General features: G+C 37.2%; 1 protein-coding gene across 2 annotated transcripts in view; it reads left to right on the plus strand.

The window, feature by feature from the left end:
• The window catches only part of vps50 (VPS50 EARP/GARPII complex subunit), a 203,357-nt gene that overhangs the window by 167,767 nt on the left and 8,329 nt on the right, over positions 1-27,261 (plus strand). For both annotated transcript variants that reach the window (XM_007259800.4, XM_007259801.4), the window contains 3 exons: positions 11,287-11,383; positions 13,743-13,901; positions 21,649-21,770. In XM_007259800.4, the coding sequence (XP_007259862.3) occupies positions 11,287-11,383; positions 13,743-13,901; positions 21,649-21,770 (378 nt within the window). The remainder of the gene's footprint in view (positions 1-11,286; positions 11,384-13,742; positions 13,902-21,648; positions 21,771-27,261) is intronic.

Raw genomic sequence — 27,261 nt, forward strand, 5'->3', positions numbered from 1 at the left:
TTCGCAGCCAAAGGAAATGAATCTCCAGACAAATATATGCTTTGTCATTATAATGAAACAGTTAGCACAATAATCTGGTGATTGATCATTGTTCACACGTCACTATGCAAAATTATCACTCCGTTGTTGCCGTATTTTTAAGCTAAGGCTTTTTTGTGGCCTTATCTTGTTCTGATAATGGTTAGCTTAAAAAAATGAGCTGCTACTTTTCCATCCAAAATAGCCCCATAGGCTCACAGTGTGATAATCACCACAAAGAAGCAAAATGGGCTTTTTTCAGGCACTCTCTGAGCTGCAGAGTGCCTGATGTTATAAAGCCAGACTGATTTTCTCACTGTAGTTAAGTAAGAAAGGCCTACTGAATGTGCTCAACAAGGCCACAGTTTGTGAGTTTTATTGTCTCCTCTAAAAGCTCCCAAAATGGCAATCAGTGCTTGGTATCAATACACTGATGTGTACGTTATTTACTTTATCTTTAAATTAAAACAACAAGCAAGCCTAAAGGGCTCTTATTGCAACATAAAAGGCTGTTGGTTACCTTCACACCAAACATAATTCCACCAAATTAACTGTCTGTCCAACTTAAAGTAAAGTTAAAGCAACATTATTTAGCAGTTGTGCCTTTAAAAAACAGCTTCAGAGCCATTATGCGATGACCATAATAGGGAGGCTGGCATTGATGTCATTGCCACTTAAGGCCCAGAATGCTGAGAACTGGCACATGAATTCATTAGGGGTGTCAGAAAACCTAAATATATATATGGTTCTGGAAAAAGAATGTAAGACCACTCCAGTGAGACCACTCTGAATCAGTTTCTCTGATGTACAGGTATATGTTTGAGTAAAATGAACATCGCTGTTTCATTCTATAAACTACAGACGTGAAAGAACTGCTTAAAACGATTCCACCAGCTAAAATACTTACTTTTCTGGAAGTCCTTCATAATAAGACACTGATTTAAGTCTGTGATGCTCAGGTTTGAACATTGTTGATGCCATAAAATAGCCAACCTGTTGCTGATATGGCACAAAATCCAAACAAACAAACTATAAACTACAGACAACATTTCTCCCAAATTTGACATAAAAATATTGTCATTTAGAGCAGTGGTTCCCAACCTATGGGTCGCGACCCAACCTATGGGTCGCCAAAGATCCACGATGGGTCGCGAAGCCCTTTTGATTTTAAGGGGTTTAATTTTAATACTATATATAGTCTAGGGTAAGCAAAATTCGCCGCGCTGCGCTGCGCTCTCTCTGTCTCTCTCTCTCTCTCTGGCGCGCGCGCGGGCGCTCTCTCCGGCAGCGCGGAGCTGAATTCAGCGCGAGGCTGAATATAATAATATAATAATATAAGGATATAAAACTCAGTTTAGTTAAATAAATGAAAATGAGTGAGGGCCTGTAAAGTTAATCAATTATTGTCCAATATTTGGACAGGTTGAGGTTTTGGTGAGCTGTTTTACTGATTTGAAACTGAAACTGAAACTGATATTATTCTTTTTTGTTTATTTTTTATATAAATTATTTTTTATTCATTTTAAATAGTTGTATTATTTTATTGATCTAATTATTTTTTTCTTCATAAGATAAAAATTCCTTATGTTTTATGTATCAATTTTTCCTTTTTTACGTGTTTATTTTATTCATCTATAGTAAATGTCAGTTTTTATTTGTCATTTCTAACCCCCCCACCCCACCCCCCCCAACCCAATTATACACTTACGTCTTTTACATTTGGGGGGGGGGGGGGGGGGGGTGGTTATGTTGGGTCACCAAAGTCCCTGAAGAAAAAGGTTGGGAACCACTGATTTAGAGCATTTATTTGCAGAAAATGAGAAATGACTGAAATAACAAAAAAATGCAGAGCTTTCAGACCTCAAATAATGCAAAGAAAACAAGTTCATATTCATAAAGTTTTAAGAGTTCAGAAATCAATATTTGATGGGATAATAATGTTTAATCACAGTTTTCATGCATCTTCACCAGTCTTACACTCTGCTTTTGGATAACTTTATGCCACTCCTGGTGCAAAATGCAAAAAAATTAAGCAGTTCAGCTTGGTTTGATGGCTTGTGATCATTCGTTTCCCTCGTGATTATATTCCAGGGGTTTTCAATTTGGTAAAATCATTGAAACTCATAATTTTTAAGTGGTCGCTGTATATATCGATATGTCTTCATATTAGATTTTGCAATACAGTTTGGACTCATAAAAAATAAAGAATTAATGTTTGTAATTATAAATTTTTATATGCAAATATTGGTATCTGGATCATGGTTCTGACTGCTGGATAGGATTGTTGTACTCTGTCTGTAGATTCCATTATTCTGATTGGATAAACAAAAAAAAAATCAGATTTTATAAATATGAGTATTTTTTTTGCTTAGTATGACAGATTGATAAAGTTGATAAAAAAAACGATATAAACACAGTATTCAATATCACAGTATTACAATATATTGAACTTTAGCCATTGTATTGCTCTGTCTATCATATCAACTGGTTTTTGTCTAACTTTCAATTACTATTTGTACAAAATCCTGTAATATTGCTTGGCCTTTTTGCTTGGATTTTTTTACCTCATGTATCAGCTTGCCTACAATTGCATGTTTATGACTGTCTGCATGTGGCTTAGTGTCTGATTTGTATTTACATCAGTGGTGTAAAAGAAAATGTAATATCATTATCATGCTATTGTCATAATCATTGTCTTATCTACTTAACTCAGTTCAGTGCCCTGATATTCCAATAGCTCCTGCTAAGGAAACCTAGGAAATATCCATCCAGCAGGATTTGGATGTTTGTCAGGTTCTGTATTTCCAGTTGATTATGTCTGAATATACATCTTTAGCAAGAGGCGACCTGGAGGGCATCCTAATCAGATTCTCAAATCATCCAAACTGGCTTCACAAAATGTCAAATCTTACATAATGCTGCCTTTAATAAATAGATAATAAATAGATAATGTATGAACTTATAAGTATGCATGTAACAGCAACAAGTTTCCCATGCAATTAATATAGATATTAATAACAATATTATAAATAATATAGAATATATTAATAAGGTGCTTTTGGTATAAAAGCATGGAAACTAATAAGAGTAAACAATCATCAGTGCAGTGAGAGGAGTTTAATGAATGTAATTAGACGTACACTGTTAAGTGGCTTTTTTCAGTCTACAAATGTCTTTTTCTAGATATGTTTGTGTGGTTCTCCAGTAGTGTGGTCAGAGTTACATGCAGATACCATGAGATCATTCTGGCAGTAGCTGACCCTTACACCATTATTCTTGGGTTGGAAAAAGTCAAGTGAAACATGGAGATTTGATAAGGATTTGACGAGAGGGAGAAGCGAAAGCAAATCCACTCAGAAGGGGAATTAGAGAGTCCACTGAGGAAGAACCCAGATCAGGTATCTGTAGGCATTGGGTGCAGCAAACAAGCGAAATGTGAGATTATTGGGCAAATTGCTGCTGTTGTCCTTTAAGCCTTGCATTTTTCTTGATGAGTCAGGAGGGGCTGAGCCTGTGGTCAGCAGCGGCCAGCCAAGTTCATTTCATTAAGTGGAGCGATGCTCCCGCCGCTGATGACTTACCTGCTTCGCCACTAATCCAAATGAGGGGCAGGTTCTGGATGACTGGCGTGCTAAATCACCACTTACTCTCCAATCCAGATTTCCCTCTCTCCCTCTCTCTCTACCTCTCTCTCTCCCTCTGACTCTCTTCATTCTGCTGCTTGTGTAGTAGGACATGGTGATTGCGAATCTTTCTCACTGTCGCACACACCCCCTGCACATAATCACTGGAGCTGGCTGAGTTGAAAGTTGTTGGAACGCCATGCCACAGCCCCGAGAGTCCAAATACGCGGCTGCCTCATTTGCCAGATGGCATGGAGAGGGTGCCAGCCACAAAGCCTGCTTTCGGAAATCCAAAAGTTTTAAGGGAAGACGAGTGAGGTTGTGAATGAGCAGGGATCAGAGGATACATAACTTCCAAGACACTGAAACACAGATATTCTCACACTGCTGCTCTCCCTTTTCCTCATGGTGTGATACCCTATTTTGCAGTGCCGTGCCTCAACGTGCCGTTGGCTGGTGATACACTGGTACAGATACTCTCTAATCCTAACCTGTCTGTGTCAAGAGCACCGTGCTTTAATGCTGTTACTCTACCACATATGGCCCATTCTCCAGGGTTAGCGCTGGTTAGCATTCCTAGCCCCTGCATCGCTCCTCCTGCATAGTGGAATAACCAGTGAAGGGCAGGAATCCACTACAGGGATCAAGATTAGAGGTGAGAAAGATAAGGGCAGGAAATGGGCTGCATGTTACCATCCAAGCCCGCTATTTATATCAGTTTAACCCGTTAAAGTTTATATTGCACTCCTTTACTCCATCCATTCTGTCAGCCAAATAAACAGACCTGATTTCTGGCTCCAGAGCTCATAAGATTCTATTTTTGTGCCTATCAGAAATAGAACACCGATGACTGTATTTACAGAAGCTTGTTAAGAAAAATCCTCTTGCTTTATTAAAGCACAGCTCATATTTCTTTTAATGCCATTTTACCTCCTGTGTAAATACCAGCTATTTACCAATAATTTGTTCCATCTGCTCCGTGTGATAATTTACATGTTCTGTTTAACATCTGAATTTATTTTCCGCATGTCGTAATCAGATCTCCCCCAGGACGTGAATTTTCAGTAGCTCGCAAATACACTAAATTTCACATCTCAGTATGTGGTTAACAAGCCACATCAGGGGTTTAAAAGATTTGCCTCACTGTCCTCCTTTGCAATTATTCTGTCTTCCCTGCTTAATATCACCCACGTTTACCCACTTGTTGCTGTTTGTATTCATTGGTGTTAAGCATTGCCATCTCCTGCACTTTTTCCCTCTAGGATTTTTTTCAGCAGCAGCTGCAGGAACCCCTTGTAGATGAACATCAATAGCGTGGGGTAGCTTATATATTATAATGACAGCAGAAAGAAACCCCTGGTTTAAGATCATTTTTACACTCTACTCACAGAAATACAGAAATAAAGAGTTTGTAATTTCTTATGCTTTGTTTAGTTTACTATCTGTTGAGCTGTACAGAGCTAGCATATTAACATTAGCTGAGGTAACTAAGCTTTAGGATTTGTTTGTTTACCTAAAGAATGGCTATTTTCTCTGTTGAAATTTCAAGTCACATGTAATCTACTGTGGCTTTCTGTGGTTTGGATGTGAAATATCAAGCAACACCAATTAAAGCAAAAAATCTTGGTAACACTTTACTTGGATGGTCCCTTTGATGGCCTCTTTGATGCTCAACTAACATTCAACTACATGTCTTTTAAATGCAAATGAACTAAAAGGTGAAAGTAAATGATTCTCTATTGAATATAATCGTACATTCAACTCTAACCCAAACGCTTATCTTAATATTTTAGGATTGGGTTTTAGGGTTAGATTTTAAGCTTAGGTTAAGGTTAGGGTAAGGGTTAGGTGTAGGGTTCGATTTTATGGTTGATTAAAGGTTAAGGTTAGGGTTAGGTGTACGGTTAGGTTCTATTTTGAATCACTTACATTCAACATAGGGTTAAGTTTAATTTAATGGACATTCAATATAGTGTTAGTTAAAAGTCTGTTGAGCATCAACAAGGCCATAAAATGGACCATCCAAGTAAAGTGTTACCAAAATCTTTAGTAAAGTATTAAAAATATGCATGTAAATATTTCATATTTGAAAGAGATACAGGTAAAATTTAATATAATTCTTATATTTTCTCCTAAGTATAGGAGAAAACTGAGAGGGATTGCTAACAGAAAGATTAATTGATAGGTATTTTTTCTGATTTTTAGGATTATTCAATCCAAAGTATTTGCATATATTGTGGGCTTTAGGCCTAAACTATGGCTATTTAGAACCATAACATTCTTTATGACTTTTGAGAGCCATGCATCTCATCTCTTCTCATTAGCAAGATGATTTGCCCTGCACTGATGACTTGCACCTGTACCTGCACTATTTCTTTGTGTTTGCAGTGTAACAGGTTGTACCGTGCATCAGAGAAGAGTTGTACCAGGTGCTGGGGAATTGCGGGGTATACAGGGAAGGCCCCCTACGGCACGCAGATGTCTGATGTGCTGCCTAACTGATTGCAGGTTCCGTGTGTGGACCTTGTAGCAGGGTGTAACCTTGTAGTGGGTGGAGAATCCATTCGCTTCATCAGACTAACAGGGTAATAAGTGCTTGTGTCAGATGCCCTGCATTCCTGCTTGGCGTGGGATGTCAAATCAAAAAGAATTGTGTGTGCGTTTGTTGTTTTTGTGTTTTCCACCTTAGTAACTGCGATTCTCATATATTCTATTGACTAACTGCGTAATTCCTATATGTCATAGTGTGTTATATACACTATTTATGCTCAAATATTTGTGGACAGCCCATTCTATTTGAATGCACCCGTTGCTGCCATGGGTGTGCGGATGCACACATACAGTCTCGAAATATACATCTACCTGCATCTACAGCTCTGGATAAAATTAAGAGACCACTTCAGTTTCTGAATCAGTTTCTCTGATTTTGCTATTTATAGGTATATGTTTGGGTAAAATGAACATTGTTGTTTTATTCTATAAACTACAGACAACATTTCTTCCAAATTCCATATAAAACGATTGTCATTTAACGTATTTACTTGCAGAAATGGAGAAATTGCTTGATATAACAAAAATGATGCAGAGCTTTCAGACCTTAAATATTTCAAAGAAAACAAGTTCATATTCATAAAGTTTCAGAGTTGAGAAATCAATATTTGGTGGAATGACCCTGGTTTTTAATTACAGTTTTAATGCACCTTGGCATGTTCTCCACCACTAGTCTTACACACTGCTTTTGGATATCTTTATGCCTGCACTCCTGGTGCAAAAATCCAAGCAGTTCAGTTTGGTTTGATGGATTGTGATCACCCATCTTCCTCTTGATTATATAACAGAGGTTTTTTTTTATTTGGTAAAATCAAAGAAACTAATAGTTTTCAAGTGGTCTCATTTTTTTCTAGAGCTGTATGCCCTCAATACACATATTCAGCGCTTGCTGTGCTTGCTGTGTCGCACTGCTCTGTCCTGTCTGTTTATTAGGCACGCTGCCCTTCTGTCCTTCATATTTATTGTATTAATTGTACTATTTCTTGCTTTATGTTGGCACAGATGTTTGCACATTGCATAGTCTTGTGTAGTAATGCGTTGCTCTGTGTTGCACCATGGTCCCAGAAGAACGTCATTTAGCTCCACTGTGCACTTGTACACAGATGAAACAAAAATAAACTCTATTGACTTCACTTGTTTGCAAGACAAATTTGACTCGACTTTGTAGGAAAAACTTTGCAGGAGACTTCAGGGATTCGCTGTAGTGTTAGCAACCAAACAGTTGTGACCTTGCATGTGCAAACTAAAAGTACTTTACTGGGGTTAAGTTTGTGGTTAGGTCTAGTTCTTTTTTTGGTTTATGTATAATAACAAAAGCTTGCTATCTTCTTTTTTTTGTCCCTTAAACATGTGGTTTTGGGCAAACAATGGTCAGACAGCAATGATGTAATGCATATGGAGCGTACACAGTACTGGACACATTGTTTAAAACCATTTATCATGTAAGTAGGGAGGTTTTGCTTATAAAAAATAAAAGATGCTAGTAAACATGTAAAACATTAAACATTAAAAGAAAGCTTTTTTAGCTTTTTCTTGGCCAGCAAGTGAATTAGTCCAGTTCTATTACTAGCTCAGCTGATTTTAATGGTATTGCTGTCACACAAGGCCTTGTATCTCTTTTTTTTTCCCATTTTCTACCCAATTTTACATGGCCAATTACCCAACCCACTCATTAGGACTCCCCCTATCACTAGTAATGCCCCAACACTCCAGGAGGGTGAAGACTAACACATGCTTCCTCTGATACATGTGAAGCCACCCACCGCTTCTTTGCCGAGCAGCCAGCACGCTCGGAGGAAAGCGCAGTGGCTCGCCTCCGGTACATCAGCTCATGTTTTGCCCTGTGCTGTGGACATCATCCTAAGAGTGATGTGGGAAGAGAGAGCGCCATCTACCCACCCGGAGGGAGCAGGGCCAATTTTGCTCCCTCTGAGCGTCGGAAGCTTGATGGCAAAGCTGCATGAGCGGGGGTTCGAACCTGCGACCTTCCGCTCATAGTGGCAGCGCTTTAGACCGTTGGACCACTCAACGCCAGTGTAAAATAATTGTATTTCTTTCCAACAATGCCAGGCATAGTGAAATTAAAATTGCACAGCTGTTAAATTCATGTTACGAAAACAAAACTAAGAAAAAGTGCAAAAATGTAGATTGTATGTGTATCCACAGCAATAATAATGTTTTTATAAAGACAAATATTATTTGTATTAATTCTAATATTTGTGTTTGACAGCCAAAATAAAGTTACTTTCCATGTAATAAGCTTTTTTATTATTATTTGCACAGGTGCCTAAAACTTTATATGTTTTACAGTACTGTGTATACAATCCCTGATGTGTAAAGTATGTCTCTGTGCAACTCTCTCTATAGCAATCCTGAAAGTGCTCCAAAGTCCCAATTGTTGCTCCTCTTAGTCCAAAACCTGCCCTCAGGTGTTCCTGCCCCTCAGCCAACTACATCTGCATTCACTGACCTTACACTTGGCCACAGGAGGATGGCAGCACACTCTGATGTCTGAGATGTGAAGTGGCCTGATGTCGTTTACAGCCACAGCCATTTCTTTCAGCAGCGGAGTGTAGGTGCTGCTGCTGCTGAATGTAAATCGCTTTGTGGTTTAGATCTTCTCTGTCCTCCAAATCTGAAGAGACAAGCTGTTCTAAAAGCTGAAAGTAGGATTAAATTAAATTTCGTGGAGCGTCATGTATTTGTGTAGTGCTACGCAAACTTGTTAGCAATTGCTACTGCAATAACATTTGTAGCATAATTAACAGTGTTAAATCAGATATGTCTATCAAAAAAATGAGTATACTTAAGCAGGCTTTTAAGTTGTAATGACATATATAGGAACATGTTTAATGTATGAACACATTCTGAGCTTATCTCGCATCATATTAGTTAATCATGTATGACAGTAATAAGTGATAAAAAGTAGGGGATATGAGTGCTTATCATACATGCAGTAAGAATATAAATTATTAAGCACAGTTTCCTGAGCAGTAGAAGCAGAGGCTGGAGCTGTACTGCCCGCGGCACTGAGTGTCAGTGGTTTCTAATTACTGCATTATTCAGCTTAGTGGCCTGTTGTCTTGATTTTCTCTGGGCTAACCTAAATTGGATAGTTCATTTTGATTTAGGCAGTGGTTAACAAGTTACAATTGATTTCCTTGTATCAGATAAAGTAATACTTTTCTTGTATTTTAAGCAAAAGTTGTTTTAGATAATGCAGCTCTGGAAAAAAAGAGACCATTTATACCAAATTAAAAACCTCTGGAATATAATCAAGAGAAAGATGGATGATCACGAGCCATCAAACCAAACTGAACTGCTTGATTTTTTGCACCAAAAGTGACTTAAAGTTTTCCAAAAGCAGTGTGTAAGACTGGTGGAGAAGAACATGCCAGATGTATGCAAACTGTGATTAAAAAAACAGTTTTTTTCCACCAAATATTGATTTCTCTGCTCTTAAAACTTAATAAATATGAACTTGTTTTCTTTGCATGATTTGAGGTCTGAAAGCTCTGCATCTTTTTTGTTATTTCTCATTTTCTGCAAATAAATGATTTAAATTACAATATTTTTATTTAAAAATTGGGAAAAATGTTGTGTGTAGTTTATAGAATAAAACAAAAATGTTCATTTTACTCAAACATATACCTATACATAACAAAATCAGTGAAAAAAACAGAGCTGTATGTTAATGTCGCGTTTAAAAAAAGAGAGAGAAGAGAGGCTGTTTCTCATGGGATTGTCACCAGATCCTAAACTAGCTGAACACCTAGGAAAGACTTTTCTACTATCATCAAATTAGCAACTGAGATAAAATGGAAGAGCCTTCCAGAGTTCCATAGTAGTGCTGATTATTCTGTGCTGATTAGTCTTCATGCCTCTGTACCTCCTGCTGCTCTGGAGCTTTGTAAACAGGCATTGGTTTGGGGTTTGTTGAGTCCTTTATAATCCTTATAATCCTTAAATACACAATAAATAATAAATACATTCTATGCCATCCTTATCATCCACTCTTATGTAGTTTCATATAAGAAAGCAGCAGCAGTAAAAGCAGTAAAAACTGGTTGTATCGCAGCATTTTCTGACCTGCACTATGTGTTCAGAAAGTGGATGGTGTGGGAACAAGTGGTAGCATGTCTAAATCAGTGAGCATTGTGGGCAGCTAACACATGGAGAGTGCAGATGGAGACAGAGGTATATATGCACAAGCCCAGACACAATTGAGCGCTATTGTCTTGCCTGAAATAACATTTTCATTGTCACTCTTTACTGTTTTGAACATGGGATTTTTTTTTAAAGGTGGGAAGCCTATTTAGACATCATTAAAATGCAGCATGCTGCTTTCAGTCAGCACCAACAACTAGTTTTATACTTAATCTTTTTAAACCTGCATCTATTTATACCATTTGTTTATTTCTGTGTATTGTCTCAGCAGACCTACAAAAACGGATGTATTGATATTGAGTAATTCAGTAAAGATAGATAAGTGAATTGCAGTTAAATGCTGGGTTAAGCTTACTATTGAAGTTTCTCAATGTTCCTTGAAAGTTCTGTATAGATAGATATAGATGTGCATACTAATGATTAGAACTGAAAAGAAAAAAAATATATATATATATAGACTCAGCAAAAGCCAAGCAGTTTTCATGTCAAATTATAATAGCTCTCCGTTCAAAATAAGGTAAATAAATATAAAAATACCAAAAAAAAATTAACAAATAAACTAAAACAAAAAAAAGGAAATTCCAGGAACACATTTATAGAACCGCAGATAATAAAATTAAGTAATACATAGTATAAATGTGAGGTACTGGAACAATTGTGCACTTTGTGACTTTATAATCCAGGTCACGTCTTTCGTTGTCCAGCCCATCAAAGGCCTGCAAATGCATTACAGAAAGAGAAATCTGCTGGAGTAGCTGGTAAAAGCAGGTGTTCTTTAGGGCATGCGGAGCTGTCGATTGGCCCAGTCGTGCTTGGCTGGTGGAACGGCTTGGCCGGGAACTTGTGACCCCTGCTGTAAGCCCCATGCCCTGCCCCGAGTGGTGCGCTAAAAAGCTGCTGCTAACGTGACCCCTGTGTCCTTCCGCAGAGTGTTCCTGGCCGAGCAGTTTGAGCTCCTGCAGCCTCATCTGGACACCATGATGCCTCCAGCCAAGAAACCCTTCCTCCAGCAGTTCTACTCACAGGTCAGCCTACTCATGCTCTATTTATGGACTTGTCCTTTCTGTCTGTCTCATCAAGAACCTTTTCGATTCCTTCCGTCTCGCTCCCGCCGGGCGCTGAGGGTTGCCCTGGTTTAAAAAAAAAAAAAAAAAAAGGTGTGGTGGTGGTACTTGACCCAGTGGAGGAACCGTGCTGCTGAGGCACTGGAAAAGAGGCTCATAATCAGAGTTTTAAATCACCACTACAGATCCATGATTTCCCTCCAGTAGATAAGACTGTGGGTTGTCTGGGCATAGTTTAATCTTCTTCCTTTACTATATTTCTATATAAATTGCCACAGTTTCATTATGTTACATCAGTTTATAAACCAATGTGTAGATTTTAGAATTCTGATATATTTAGTTCTTATATACAGTTGTTGGGTGTTTTTGGATGTTTTTATTTTATTCAGATGCACCCTTTGAGACATTGTGGTCACTGCAAGAAACCACAAAGTTTTTTTTTTTTAATCATTATTTCTCACTTTGCAGTTGTGCTTAAGGCAGAATTTCCTATGTTTTCTGAAAAAATAATGTTTTGTGGGGACAGTTAAAATAATTCGCACACAGGAAGTGATGTAAGAACTGGAGTATTTCTGCAAAGCTGGTTCTAACCCTACTAACAATGATGTTTGGACCTTTTTATCCAATTGGGCTTTAAAATGTACTTATTTGATTAGATTTTTAAGCACATAAATCAACCTCTATGGCACCCAGGCAATGAAAAAAATTCAAGTCTGACGTTTTATAAAATAAAACAAATCAAACAAATGATATAATCAACACCACTAATGCAATGCTGTATTTAGACAGATAAACTACATCAGAAATGATCTTCGACCCTGCAGCTAAAAATTCACGGATCTGCTTTAGTTTAATGACCTGTATTTTGTCAACATTAGTAAATCAAATACATTTTGAAAGAATGAAAGTATCTCTGTGCCTAAAAGGGTCAAGTATTAACAAGTCATCCATCATTAAAGCCTGACTTCAAGTCTCTATTCAGACTGGATGGATTGATTTGTACAATAAATATTATACACATCTCCTCAGTGATGATAAACACTGACATGGTCAATTCTGAAGGAAATAAAATCACAGAGCAGCACCTGTGAAAGAGACAATCACCCCAGGACCTCTGCAAATGTAATCCATATGAAAATGCTTTAAGAATCCAATAACTTTTAAATAGAAAGTTATATGTATAACTTTTATAGCTTGCAGACTGCATCCCATTATACCTTAATTTAAAACTCTCGTTAATCAAGCCCTGTGTCAAAATGATACTTACAGCACTGTACTTTAATCACTGTGGATTCTCTGTGGACTGCTGAATAAAGATTTGCTTAAAAGGAAATTCCATCCTGATAATTGAATGCTGTTTAAAAAGTCTACTTTTGAGTTGCATAGAGTTTTGTCTATAACTATAAAATCATTTAAATAGTTTTTGCTTATATATGCTCTTGGAAAAAAAAAAATTAAGAGACCACTTCAGTTTCTGAATCAGTTTCTCTGATTTTGTTATTTATAGGTATATGTTTAAGTAAAATGAACATTGTTGTTTTATTCTATAAACTACAGATTTCTCCCAAATTCCAAATATAAATATTGTCATTTAGAGCATTTATTTGCAGAAAATGAGAAATGGCTGAAATAATAAAAATGATGCAGAGCTTTTAAACCTCAAACAATGCAAAGAAAACAAGTTCATATTCAAGTTTATGAAATCAATATTTGGTGGAATAAACCTGATTTTCATGTATCTTGGCATGTTCTTCTCCACCATTTTACACACTGCTTTTAGATAACTGTTTGTTTGATGACTTGTGGTCATTCATCTTCCTCTTGATTATATTCCAGAGGTTTTCAGTTTGGTAAAATCAAGTAAAAACATCATCATTAAGTGGTCTCTTATTTATTTTAAATTTTGTTTGCATGTCTATTATTTAGATTTTACAAATAGAAAGAGGTTTCTTTAGTTTGATGTGTTTGGTGAATTATATTACATCCAACTCATATGTATGTATGCTTAATTTTATAAATAAATACAGTTTTAATAAGGTGGTTTGTATACAATATATAGCAGCCTGTATTTAGTGAATAGAGCACTATGACATTAAAATAAAATTTAAAAATGCTTAATTTTTTTATACCTTTTTTTATTTTAGTTCAAACTAAGCTAAGTAAACACACTGTTGTCAAAGGCATATTCTGTGTAAATATCATGCATATATTGTACATTTATCACAGATAGCTGTCATATGTCTACGCAGTCCTCACTCATGAAACTGTTCCAGCATGTAGATTCTGTGAACTAATTTCCTGCTGCTCTTTTCTGCTGCAGACGGTGTCCACGGCCAGCGAGCTGCGCAAGCCCACTTACTGGATCGTGGCAGCCAAAGCCATCGATTATGAGCAGATGCTGCTGCTGATGGCGGGAGTGAAATGGGACATTAAAGAGATAATGTCACAGCACAATGTCTATGTGGATGTCCTTTTAAAGGTAATGTGTTTGTGTGAGGCTGAATGGGTTTTATGTGATGGTACAATGTGTTAGTTCCTCACAGGCAGAAAGAACCCCACCCCCCCTTTTCCAGTTAAAAGGAGAGGGGTCGGTAAGCGGTGAGGTGCACTTTCATAAAGGTTAGCTTTATCCAGGTAGGTGAACTATTTGACGTCCTTTCTGCAGCTCTGTCATGATCCTGTAATTAATCACGACAAAACCAATTTGTTTTTGAGAAAGTTGCCGAATGGCTGAGCTGCATTACAGCTGACATTTCACGTCAGCCCATCTACTGTATTTAAAAGGGCATCAAAACATCTTATTGGGAAACTAATATTAGCGTCCAGCTAATTGGCTCGCTGTCGCTGTCGTCATTGGTGTTGTTTAAACATTATTACAGTTTAAAATTCTGCAGGTGTGACCCTTATCATAACTCGAGAGATCGAGGGGATAGATAATTTTAGAATGAGTGGTCTAGCAAGAGGGGTGTGGATGAATGGAGACAGAGAATGAAACAGAAAGAGAGCAAGAGCAAGCAGGAGAAAAAGAGAAATAGAGCTACAGGGGATACATCTCAACTGAAAAACAAACTAAAATAAAATAATATGAGTAAAATAATATGGTAGCATAAGTATGCACACCCTCTTATAACTCAGGGTGTAGCTGTGTTCAGAATGAACCACTCACATTCAAATTCATGTTAAATAGGAATTAATAAACACCTTCCATCCTTTAAAGTTCCTCTGATTAACCCCAGGTAAGTTCAGTTTTTCTAGTAGTTATTTCCCGCCATTTTCTTTGTTGAGCCCTCCTAAAAGCATGTGGAAAAATGCGTTATGGTCTGATGGATTCCAACTGGAATGTTTAGCGCAAAAACAACGCTGCACATCACCAAAAGATCACCATACCCACAGTGAAGCATGGTGGTGGCAGCATCATGCTGTCATGCTGTTCTTATTTAGCTGGAACTAGGCCCTTAGCCAAGGTGAAGGGGATTATGAACAGTTCTGAATACCAGTTGATTTTAGCAAAAGAAAAACCTTAGGTTTTTGCTTGTAAGCTGAAGATGAAGAGGAACTTTGTCTTTCAGCATGACAACAACCCAAAGCATACATAAAAATCAACCAAGGAAAGCCTTCACTAGAAGAAATCTAACAGGTTTGGATATGTTTTTGTAAAGAAGAGTGGGAAAATATTGCTTAGCAAATATATACCATTTTGCCTACACAAAAACAGACTGAGTACTTTAATAACATCAAAAGGTGCTTCCACAAAGTATAAGTTTAAGGGTGTGCACATTTAGGTCACATTAAAAGCTAAAAAAAAAAAAAAAAAAAAAAAAAGAGTTCACATTAAGGTCATTTCAAAAGCTAAAATTCTAAAATTATCTTGGTCTCATTTTTTTTACATCAATAAACCTGGTATTTTAACAGGGGTGTGTACACGTTTTATATCCACTGTCTGTATATATGGATAGATAAAGACAGATAGGGAGAGGAGGACTGGCAAATGGGGAGGGAGAGGTAGATAGGAGGAGAGAAAAGAGGATGGATGGAGACAATGGAAATATCAAAGGGTGGAGGAGCAATGACAGATAGAGAGAGAGAGAGAGAAAAAAAGCTCTGTATGAGCAAGAGAGAAATGAAGATATGAATGGATAAAGATTTTGAGAGCTAGAAAGAGATATGGATGAATGGAGGCAGATAAAGACCAAGAGAGAAAGAAAGAAATAGAGATAGGGAGAATGAGATATGGATGGATGTAGATAGAGTGGTGAGAGAAAGGTGGAGGAGTAGATAGAGAGGGAAAGGGAGTAGAGGTGAATGAAACGAGATAGTAATGGAGAGAGATAAAAGCAATGAGACGATGGGGATGTAGACATGAACAGGATTGATGGAGAGAGTGAGAGATGAAATGAGATGTAAAAGGGTAGATAGAGAGAGGATGGATGAATGGAGCTAAAATTGAGAAAAATAAAGATAGACAGGGTTGAATAGATAAAGTGGGTAAGGAGATGAGCGATGAATGGAGACTGAGATAGAGAGAGCTGGATAGAACTTTAGAAAGATGAAGAGGGAAAGAAAGAGAGAGATCAATAGATAGATGCTGAAAAAAGAGCTGGAGAGAGCGAGCGGTATAGATAGATAAATCAAAATAGAGATAAAAAGAGAGAGTGGGAATGTTATAATGCATTTCATTGATTCAGAAAATGTATCTTTGGCATATAATATATGTTAATGAAGTAATCTTGCAGTGTTCTTCTCAGTCAATAAAGTTGTATTCATCCATCTTACCCTCTGTCCATCCATCCAAGCAATATTTGTGGGATTAAAAGTAGAAGAGAGGAAAATCCTATTGGGCCACATACAGCTCTGGAAAAAAATCACAAAAAGATCACTTAAAAATTATAGTTTTTTATTTGACTAAACAGAAAACATCTGGAATATAATTAAGAGGAAGATGGAAGCTCCACATATTTTTTATATTATTATACATATATTATTCCTCATTTTCTACAAATAAATGACAATATTTTTATTTGTAATTTGTGAGAAATGTTGTCCCTAGTTTATAGAATAAAAGAACAATGATAATTTTACTCAAACTTACAGCTATAAATAGCAAAATCAGAGAAACTAATGTCCAGGGAAAGCCTTATGCTAGATTTTGAAACATTGTTGTGATGATTTGATTGTATCCAGTGTCAAAAGCATTAGTAATGTCAGGAAATTCCATGATGACCACCCCACCATATGACAGTTACAAAAGTGACAGAATTGGCTTTATTGTCACATGGTCACAGATACCAGCAAAATTAGCCATCAACCCAGCTATACATACATACATACATACATACATACATATATACATATATACAGTAACAGACAAGAGGGAAACGGGACAGGAAGACAGGGAGAGCCGCAGCGTGTGCACACACCGCCATTTTTTCTTCAATGAGAAGCGATACAAGTGGAAAAGAGAGAGGAAAAAACATACCCCCAGTCTGAGCCCTAGGAGAGCACAGTGTAGGAACATCAAATCATCCCCAATTCACCAACTCATCCCAAAATTACTAGATAGAGCACCATCATTCCAGAGGATACAGTTCCTGTAGCCCACACCTCACACTATGCATGTTGCAAATTGATTCATATTTATCTGGTATATTAATTCTTTACAGTCTACGTGGACTAGACAAGCTGTGCAAATCTATGTCAGCAATGTGTGCAACTTAAGTAGTTGAATGTGTTTATTAAAAGGGGTGTCCATAAAGATTTAGACATATACTGTAAGCATTTAAACTTTCGTTTTTTGAGGTTACAGAGATAAGGTCAGTTATTAATTTGGAATCTGTTAAGAAATTATTCTAAATACAGCCGAAAGTCCAAGTGCACTGTGCACTGTGTAGAATGCAATAATTTGCAAGCAACAAGATCTAAATGAATAATATTTATCATCAACTGGTAAAATCGCACTTTTAACATTTGATGTGATCTATGTTGTATTGCAAAAAAAAGAAAAATCATTGCTTTTATAAACATTTACATACATTTTACACAGTGTTCCAATTTTTTTTTGGAATTGGGGTTATATTTTAATTTGATCTCCTCTCCTGAATGGGCTGAAGTGAACTGGGTGAAATGGGCTTGACCTTAGGCCCAAACGCCAGGACCCAGAAGAGCTTACGATGTTGGAAACTTTCCCACTTATACAGCTGCATGTTTAGAGTGAAGTAATTCAGGTTAAGTTCTGCTCCTTTGGGTCCTGCTGTGAAAAGGCTGTTCAAGTCTCAAGTCTAAGCTAGAGAGAGAATCAGCTGTCAGTTCTCCCTCTTTCTCTCTCTGTCTCTCTCTCTCTCTGTCTCTCTCTCTCTGTCTGTCTGCATATTTAAAAATTACTGCAAAATCCTTCTGTGTATCAAATGCATTGGCCCAGATATTGTCCTGCAGGTGCTAGCAAAGCAGATCTTGTGTCTGCAGAGGATAGATGAGATTGATCTGTAGCTACATTATCAGGTTAGGTTTCTCCAGTTATTTTGCTGCACGTCGAATGGATCGCTCCCGGTTCCGGTCCTTTTTTTCTGCAGATAAAGTCTTTCTCTGCAGTTTCCTTATTTCTCTTTTTTTATCCCTAATCACCATGCCCCTTGAATTCTTGCAGATTAAAAGGTCATGGATATTAATTATTTGTCAGGATCTGAATAATTCAGAAGGCAGGGTTTTGGCAGTGAAATGCAGATTCAGAAAGACAAGTTTAATGGTGGATATGGAATCCACTTTACTCCTTCTTATTAATCGTCTGAGAGTGTATTCGATTTTTGCATGTGAATTTTTGTTATTCACCTCAATTCATTAGTTCATACATTTCTTGCATAGGGAGGTAAAGTGCTTTGTGCATGGTTGCAGCATGCATCAGGGTGGGGATTTCCACAGAACAGATGGAGCTTTACAATTACATTTATAAGTTAAGATTATTTGCGGAATCCTCCCAAATCCCAAAATATGCATAATAATGTGCTGATGAACAGTTTTCAATTGGTCCTTAACCATGTTGCAGAGTTCCTGTTGCAGCTGTACAAAGAAGCCTGGCTACTAATGAAAAGTTATGCTCACCTTTGTGTATCTTTTTTGAACTGTTAGTCGCTATGCTTGACACTGTCTTACAAAGTTAGATAACTATGCAGCGAGTGTTTCTTTAAGCCGGATTTCATTTGCTTGCCACTTTTTCCTCTGAAAATCTTCTGCTTAAGGTACAAAATGATGTCCTCCCATTGATTCAAACGGTACAGATCAGCCATAGAAAGCCATTGTACACCAGTGTAAATGCTAATTACACTGGTGTACAAGTTTTTTTTTCTCCTTCTTTCCATGCAGAATTTCCTATAAATATATAATCACCAAAGTTGCCCTTTTACATATGCTTTCATATACTACATTTAGCTACTATGTTTTGTTACACTTCTGACTGTTTCTTTAAATATCCATATTTAATTATTGTAGAAATATTGGTTTTCAAATTGAATCCACACTTTATTCTTTTAGCTCTGAAAACCAGACAGGCCTGTGAATAGACTGAAAAATAGGCCTAAATGTGTTATGGAATGTTTTGTTTTGGTTATTTTTCAGTGTTCTAATTGGATGGTAATAGGATATATTACGTAATGTTTTTACGTTTAAGTAATTGCATATTAGCAATTCACTACTTGCTACATTTGAGTAAATGCATATGCACATGCATATGCAAATTTGTGCACTTGATTAATAACATGCCATCACTGTCCAATGAAACACATGTATCTTTAAAATGGGATCAAACAATGGAGTGAGCAAAAATAGAATTCTAAAACTTGTTGCAAGCACAAATGTGTAAGTTTTTTCTGTCTTTCTTTTTTACATTTACAAACTCATTAGTGTTGAACAAACACAGCATGTGTAATCTCCATATACAAAATCTGGTTTTGATATGTAATTACACTAATGTATCTTCGTTATGTAATATATATTATTTTGTGCCATATATATATTTACAAGGCCAAGTTGAGTCCTAATGAGTAAATTTGAGTGTGAAGTCAGCCACCGCTTCTTTTCAAACTGCTACTGATGTAGCATTGCTGAGTAGCATCACAGCACACTTGGACAGCGACTCGGTTCCGATACATCAGCTCACAGATGCTCTCTCAGGGCTTCAGTGGAAAGCTACATGAACAGGATTCGAACCGGCAATCTAATGATCATAGTGGCAGCGCTTAGCCCGCTGGACCACTCTGAGCACAATGTTTCTTGTTTCTTAATTAATTAATTAATTATAGGCCCTAATGCACTATTTTTGTGCTGCATTCAGGACTAAAGTATCAGGTGCTGTGGCTGTATAACAATCATTTTTAATTGTTTGGAGAAACATAAAAATGATAGCAAGTAGAATAGGATAAGTAAAAAACAAACAGCAGAGGATTTCTCCCCCTCTTCTCACCCTGTTGGCCTGCATCATCAACAAAACAAAGAGCGGGAACATGGTACATGTAGTTCTTGGCCTCCAATAAACCATATGTCAACCTGTCCAATACGAAACTGGCGTTTTTCTTCCCCACTTGCCAGGAATGAGAGAAAAATGGTCCAGCTGAATCAACACCTCTGTCAGTGATTGGTCTGTGCCGAATCATTGTTGGTACACTGCTTTGTGTGGCAGAACTTGACTAAGAAGGATTTCCAGAAAAGACTCATTGTATATCATGGTTCATCATGATTGCTGAAAGAGGCAGCAGAGAACCAGAGCACCCTCAGTTGATGTTTTTTTAGGAGGACGACTCATGGTTCTTCTATGGTTCTTAGACTTTAATTAATCTGTTGAATCCAGGATAGTATTAAACATATTGAATCCCCTCAATATTTGAGTAGGATGGGGCACATTAAATATATACAGTCAGAACAGGATGAAACAGCAGTTTAAGAGATAAGAATTAAGCCTACACTTGTATTAAACAGCAATTTTAAAAGAGTTTTCATTGAACAGAAAGTACAGTCTAGGACAAGGCTTAATCCATGTCCAGAAAAAAAACCCATTGAGTCTATTGAATGCATGGAATGATTGAACACTGCTGAATCTGCTGAATTTAGGGTAGGATGGGACACAGTAAAACCAACAAATTTAGGCCAGGATAGAACACATTGAGTCCATGAGAGAATTAACATATAATATTATATATAATATCTAGGCTTGGCTAGGCTTGAACACATTAAATAGATTAAACCCATGCTAGTATTGAACACATTGAATATATTGAATTCATGCTAGTATTGAACACATTGAATATATTTAATCCATGATAGAATTAAACACATTGAATATATTGAATCCATTTAAAAATTAAACACATTGAATATATTGAATCCATATTAAACTTAAACACATTGAATATATTGAATTCATGCTAGAATTAAACACATTAAATATATTGAATCCATTCTAGACTTGAACATGTTACAACAACTTAATCCATGGTAGGTTTGAACACATTGAATATATTTAATCCATGATAGAATTAAACACATTGAATATGTTGAATCCATTTTAGAATTGAAGACGTTAAAACAACTTAATCTATGCTAGGACTAAACACATTTAATATATTAAGTCCATTCTAGATTTGAACAAATTGAATATATGGAATCCATGCTATAACTGAACACATGCTAGGTTTGAACATGTTAAATGAATTAAATCCATTCTAGGATTGAACACATTGAATATATGAAATCTATGCTAGGATTGAACTCATCCAGGCTATGTTTGAAAACATTGAATGTATTGAATCTATACTGGGATTAAACACATTGAATATATTGAATCTATGCTAATTTTGAACACATTAAATCGACTGAATCCATGCTAGGGTTGAATGTATTGATTCAATGCAAGGTTTAAACACATTGACTTTTTAAAATCCAGACTAGGACTGAGCACACTGACTTAATGCAAAAACAGACTGAGATTTGGCTTTGTCTTCTGTCAATAATTTCAAATCTTTTTGCTTTTATAGTACACCAAAGTGTCCAGACTTGTTTGAAATGTTTTGTAACAACCTCAAACCACCTGTTCCATTCAGTCGTTCTGAGAAGGCAATGCTCGACCAAGGCAGGACTGAGTCCAGCACATGCTGAGCCCATACAGTAGGGGAATAACCCAAAAACTGTTGCAGTGAGCGAGCCTTGGCTGGACACTCTGTGACGCTCTGTGATCTGTGTTACAGGAGTTTGAGCAGTTTAATAAAAGGCTTGGAGACGTCTCCAGACAAGTCCGGATCCCTTTGCCGGTGTCCAACGTCCTCTGGGAGCACTGCATCCGACTGGCCAACAGAACGCTAGTAGAGGGGTGAGTAGCTCACGCAGCCCTGCCAGCAAGGACATGTACCCAGCCATTAAGCCTTTGTAATTGCTAATCACAGTGGAAACAGAATGTTTTTGTTCTCCTCTGTTGTCTCTCTCAGTGCCATGATAACAAGCTCTTTGGGCAATTGGCCACACACAGATGTAGCTAAGACTCAGACTAAAAAGAATTTCCACTGATGAATTACCAATAATAAAACAGTCTAGCTCTGAAATAACATTCATCTGAGACAGGGAACATGGACCTTTATATAGTAACTGTCCTGAAAAGACCTTGTATCTACATTTTTGCTGTTTTTAACTTTTAGAAATATTTATATTCTGACAATTGTTCCTTACATATACAAAATTTGCTTTAGGAGATCCAATAGAAATGTACCGAAATGTATTGGTAACATATTTTGAACCAGCTTTAATTAAAAAAAAGTTTGAAAAAGTTTAATTTGAAAAAGTTTATTTTTCATTTAAAGTTGCCATTTTATAAATACAAGGTTTTGCATGTCAGTGAGTGCATTTGTTTAAAAGCTAATTTCTGCAGTTATCGGATTATTTGAGTATTATTTAAGTAGTGACATAAAAGGCATACTCAGATTTCTTAGATCTGAGTAAGATTCTGTAATCTGATTAAGAAATTGGATTAAGAAAGAGTTGGATTTTTAGCTCAGTTATTAAATGTCTTAGTCCTTGTATACTCTTAAACTAGTATTTCTGTCTACACATGTAACACTATCAGATTTGTGCCTAACTTATATAAAATACGTTTTCCCATTATTTGATTATACAAATGTCTTGATGAGATTACTGACACACTCTGATGTTTAGCAGTATTGTGTTATGAAGTGCATGTAAACACACACAGTGACTATATGTACCTTTAAAAAAAGAAGTGAACAAGTCATCATAACCCTGCTGAGAATGTTTTGTACTGAGATCAGAAGTTATGGTTCCTGATAGTGAGTAGAGCAAGCTGAAGCTGTACAGTACCACATTCCTAACAACAAGAACAGCTTTAGCTCGGTTTGCCAGGGATTTTTGATGCAGGCAAAGCACTGGGCAATGAAAGAGTCTAAACATAGTAATCATAAAGTTTATCATCAAGAGGGCAAACGAGACGATATGGAAACCAGTCTTGACACTGAAATATGCTGTTATTAAGTGGTGAAGTGGTTCAGATGGTTCTTGTTTGGTGCTATAGTGAGTAAGTGAGTAAGATGTTTATAACAGAGATGAATGAGTGTGAAGGTCTAAAGGCTGGTCTATACCTACGGCAGATGCGGATGTACCATAGCTGAATAAGTAACACAGTACCAAAAATCAAAAATTGTGACCCGCCCTGTCTCATGTGTTTTATCTAATTTTTTTCGTATTTTGTACGTTGTAGATTACGGTAATATTAAATACATTAGGCTTATAAAAGAACACATGAAAAAAGTGCGCTAGAAACCAGATTATGTTTCAATTGCAGCTTTACACATTTTTGACACATTCTCTTCGTCAGCATCATAAAATAGTCATATGAATAAGAAAGAATTTCGGCGCTCTATGACATCTGCAGTAGGTATGAACCAGCTTTTAGGAAACTATCAATTGAAAGCTTCTTCCCCCAGATCACTCCCAAATCTCTATTACAATCATAGTTCTTTATGTGAACAAAAAGTGGTTATTATATGGCGCTGTTTAAAAAAAAAAAACATTCGAAGTATCTTTATGTTTAGGAGTGTACGCTTTTAACAATTTCCAAGCATGTGATGTGTGTCAAAGCATAGCTGAATGAAGCTGAAGTACACCACTTCATTTTACTGTGTAAAGTGCTCTGTATTTTGATAGAGATAAGTCGATATTTCTTGAGTGTTTACCCCTTGTTTATTCATCCTCTTTCACATTTAGCGATTGGCTTTTTTTCGGAATGCCATTAACATGATTATTTCCGGAGCTTCTACTTCCTTTCAGCTTTAAAAAGTGTGTATAACACTGACTAATGTCTCCCGAGCTCACCTCTAACTACATAAAGTGAACCCTTTTTTGTCTTCTTTTATTTACACATCCATTACGCTTTAGGGTGCCATTAGAGGCAACAAAACCTTTTCTACAAGACTATCCAGAGAAAAAAAAAAAAAAAAGACCTTACCATGTTTTCAATTATGGTCTGGTTGTAGAGTAGCGATGGCTGCAGTCAGGTAGACAAAGTGCTTAATCAAAATGGATTTTGGGGGTGTGCAAAATGTCACCTGTTGAATATTAGATTTATAGACCCCTGGATTTGGATGGTGGAGATCTTCGTAGCTGCCTCATCCATCTCTCCGTTGCTTTGATGTGGAGGAGGAGTGTTTGTATTTTTTGGGAGAGGGGTTTGGTGGGAGGATCTCTTCTTGTTTTTTGGGCAGCCACATAAATATTCCCGGAACAGTGATGTTGTGTCAGACGTTGAATGTCTCTGTTGAGTTATGGTGAAGAGTGAAATAACAGCTTCTATGTATACCGCTATATGGAAAATTGATGTCCTTGGGTCTGCTTGTCAGCTGTTTGATTTCCTACCATGCCCATATCTATTTAATTTCTCTTCTTGTTCTCTTTTTTGTGTTGCTATTATCATCCAGTTGTTTGAACATCTGCTTGTCAGGAATAAAGGCTTGTAAACAAAACCCAAAGAAGTGGTTGGGAAGGAGCTGCGCTGAGAAAGAACAGCCTGGATGTGCTGAGCTGAAATGTCCTAAGGTCTTCTCAGTTCTGTTCCCTCTTTTATTTTCTCCAGATGCCTTCAAGCTGGTCTTAAGCCAGAAACACACTACAAGATTTGTAGCCTGATTTTAACCCAAACTTTGCCCTACCAACTAATTTTCCAATTGGAAGCAAGTTTCTGATCAGTAGGTGAATCAGAAGTGATTGTTGTACAAATAATCTGAAAAATGAAATAGCAGCAAGGAGTCTATAGTAAATAGGCATTTTATTATAACTTATATTTTGCTATAATGAACCCCGTCTACGCGATGCGGGGAGGGGAACTGTGATGATGTTGCTTGGGGTACAGTTCAGAACAGCTTGAGACGGTTCTCAAGCCAGGTCCCCCCCCCGCAGCTAGGAGTAATGAAGATGAGTGATGAAGATGAGTGATGAAGATGAGTGATGAAGATGAGTGATGAAGATGAGAGTGAAGATGAGAGTGAAGATGAGAGTGAAGATGAGGGTGGTGATGGGGTGGAGGCGGGTGCGAGGTCGAAAGTCGCGTAGGTGAGCACCTGGAAGGTATATATATAGGACCAGGGGGAGGAGCACGGGAAATTGAGGCGTGGTTCATATCCCAAAATTTTGTTAATTCTTAACAACACTTTATTGGAGGATATAACGTCCCAGAAACAATTGCACAAATTGATACTAATGTCATTTTAAGACAATAATATATTGGCAGCTTAATTAAATTACACCATATTAAAGATTAAAGAACAAGCTATTAAAACTAAATCAGTTTAGCTTAGTAACAAGCAAACTAGTTTGAACATATCTTAAAGAGCCTGTTTACACCTGTCATGTAACATGTTTCTGGTGATCAGATTACAATCAGATTTCACTTAACAATTCAGGTGTAAATACCTTTAACATGCACTGTGATCAGATTGTGATTGGATAACTTAAACCACATTCAGAGAGTGTCAGAGATGGATCTTGTTCACACCTAACGAAAGTGTGAATGCAACGCAATAATTGTAATTTTTTTTTGCTTAGCAAGCCTAGGCCAAGTTTAGATCTTGAGAGAACAAGTGAGGATTAAAATAATAATGCATTCTTCCAGCTGTTTGGCCCTGCATTATTGATGTACGCAGCCATCAAGAGCATGGAAAATGATGAAGAACTTCTTCAGGAAGTGGAAGGCGTGGGAAGGAACATGGGAAGCGCGGAGTCTCTTCCTGTGCCTGTTGTGTAGGAGTGCCTGGGCCGAGCTCGGCGAGTTTATTTAAGCCAAGCGGGATTGGATCAATAGCGGTTCTGAGAGATTTAGCTTCAGCTCCCACCTTCTACGTGAGATGTTTCCCAATGCCTGTGTGGAGTTTGAGGTCTTCTGGGTGGGCTAAGTTCAATTAATGCAAGATGTTAACATCTGCCCATCTGCCACAGACCTGCAGTCCTGATGTGCGTTTCTCTTTACCGTTAATTCCCTGCCAGATGTTCTGCTCGAGTGGCGTCTCCACCACAGTTCAAAACCGAATGGACAACTTTTGCCCAGTCAGTCCGAGTGTCTCCCCTCACTGTTGTGTGTGAAGTCCGGAGAAACCCTGCTTGTTTACATTCTGAGTCACTGCTCGCCGTGTCTTCACAGCTGCTCTCTGATAGCACTGAGCAGAACGTGAGAGAAAGGGGAAAAAAAAGAAAAAAAGAAAGGAAAGTGAGGGATTTACAGATGTAGAGTTCTAAGGATCAGGGCAGATGCACTTGCTGGGTCTCACAGTATCATTCCACCACAGAAAGCAGTGATACCACTGTCATCCAAAAAGTAAACAGTGGTGTCAGCCGAGGCTGATCGGCCTGGCCGTGTGTTTGATTTGGATGCTGCTGCGCTGTAAATTGGCTGTTGTGATGAGCGCTTAGGGCCTGTGTCCTTCGAGTCCTGCAAAGCTGTTCAAATGAAAAAAGAAGAGTGGCTTGGCGCTGTTTGAGTTTCAGTTGAGCTGGTTGAAATACCCCTGTAGTCAGTGATATTCAGCTGAATGTAAGTCTGATCGTGGCCTAGTTTAAACATAAACTGCCTCTATGTTCAAGTTTACAAGCTATTAAAACTAAATCAGTTGTAATAAGCAAATTAGTTTGAATGTATTTCAAAGGAGCTGTTTATACCCGGCATGTAACATGTTTTTGGTAATCATATTACAGTCAGATTTCATAAAAAAAAAAAGTTAGGTGTAAATACCTTTAACACACGCTGTGATTAGATTAAAATTGGATAACTCAAACCACATACAGAGAGTATCAGAGATGGATCTCATTCACACATTGAATAAATGGGTGAATGCAATACATTTGCAGTGTTTAGATTCATGTAGGCAAGTACAAATGCTTACACAAATGGTTGGAAAACCAAAAAAAATATTAATATGTAATTATACTGTGAATCCACAGCGTTAACCCCCATTGAGCCCCAACCTTTACTCTAAACTGTTCACAGCCTCTTAGATTAGGATCATTTTAATGAGAAACAGTTGTTTGCGGGAATATAAATAAAAATGATGTACGTTGTTGTGTTGTGTAGTAAATTGTATTCTAAGCATGAGCACAATCCAGACAATTATGTATTTTGTCCAGTTTGTGCTCAGATACAAAACCCATGTTTATACCAGGTGTAAACAGGCCTCATTTATTTACATAAAGTATGCCTCAAATTACTACAGTGCCAGGTTGTTTTGGGTTAATATGTAATGAAATGAAAAATCACACCCTTTGGTAAATTTGACAACTTTGATTTATATCTTCTATTTTTATCAGTCAAA

Source organism: Astyanax mexicanus, chromosome 3 (genome assembly GCF_023375975.1).
Source record: "Astyanax mexicanus isolate ESR-SI-001 chromosome 3, AstMex3_surface, whole genome shotgun sequence".
NCBI classification, from domain to species: Eukaryota; Metazoa; Chordata; class Actinopteri; order Characiformes; family Acestrorhamphidae; genus Astyanax; species Astyanax mexicanus.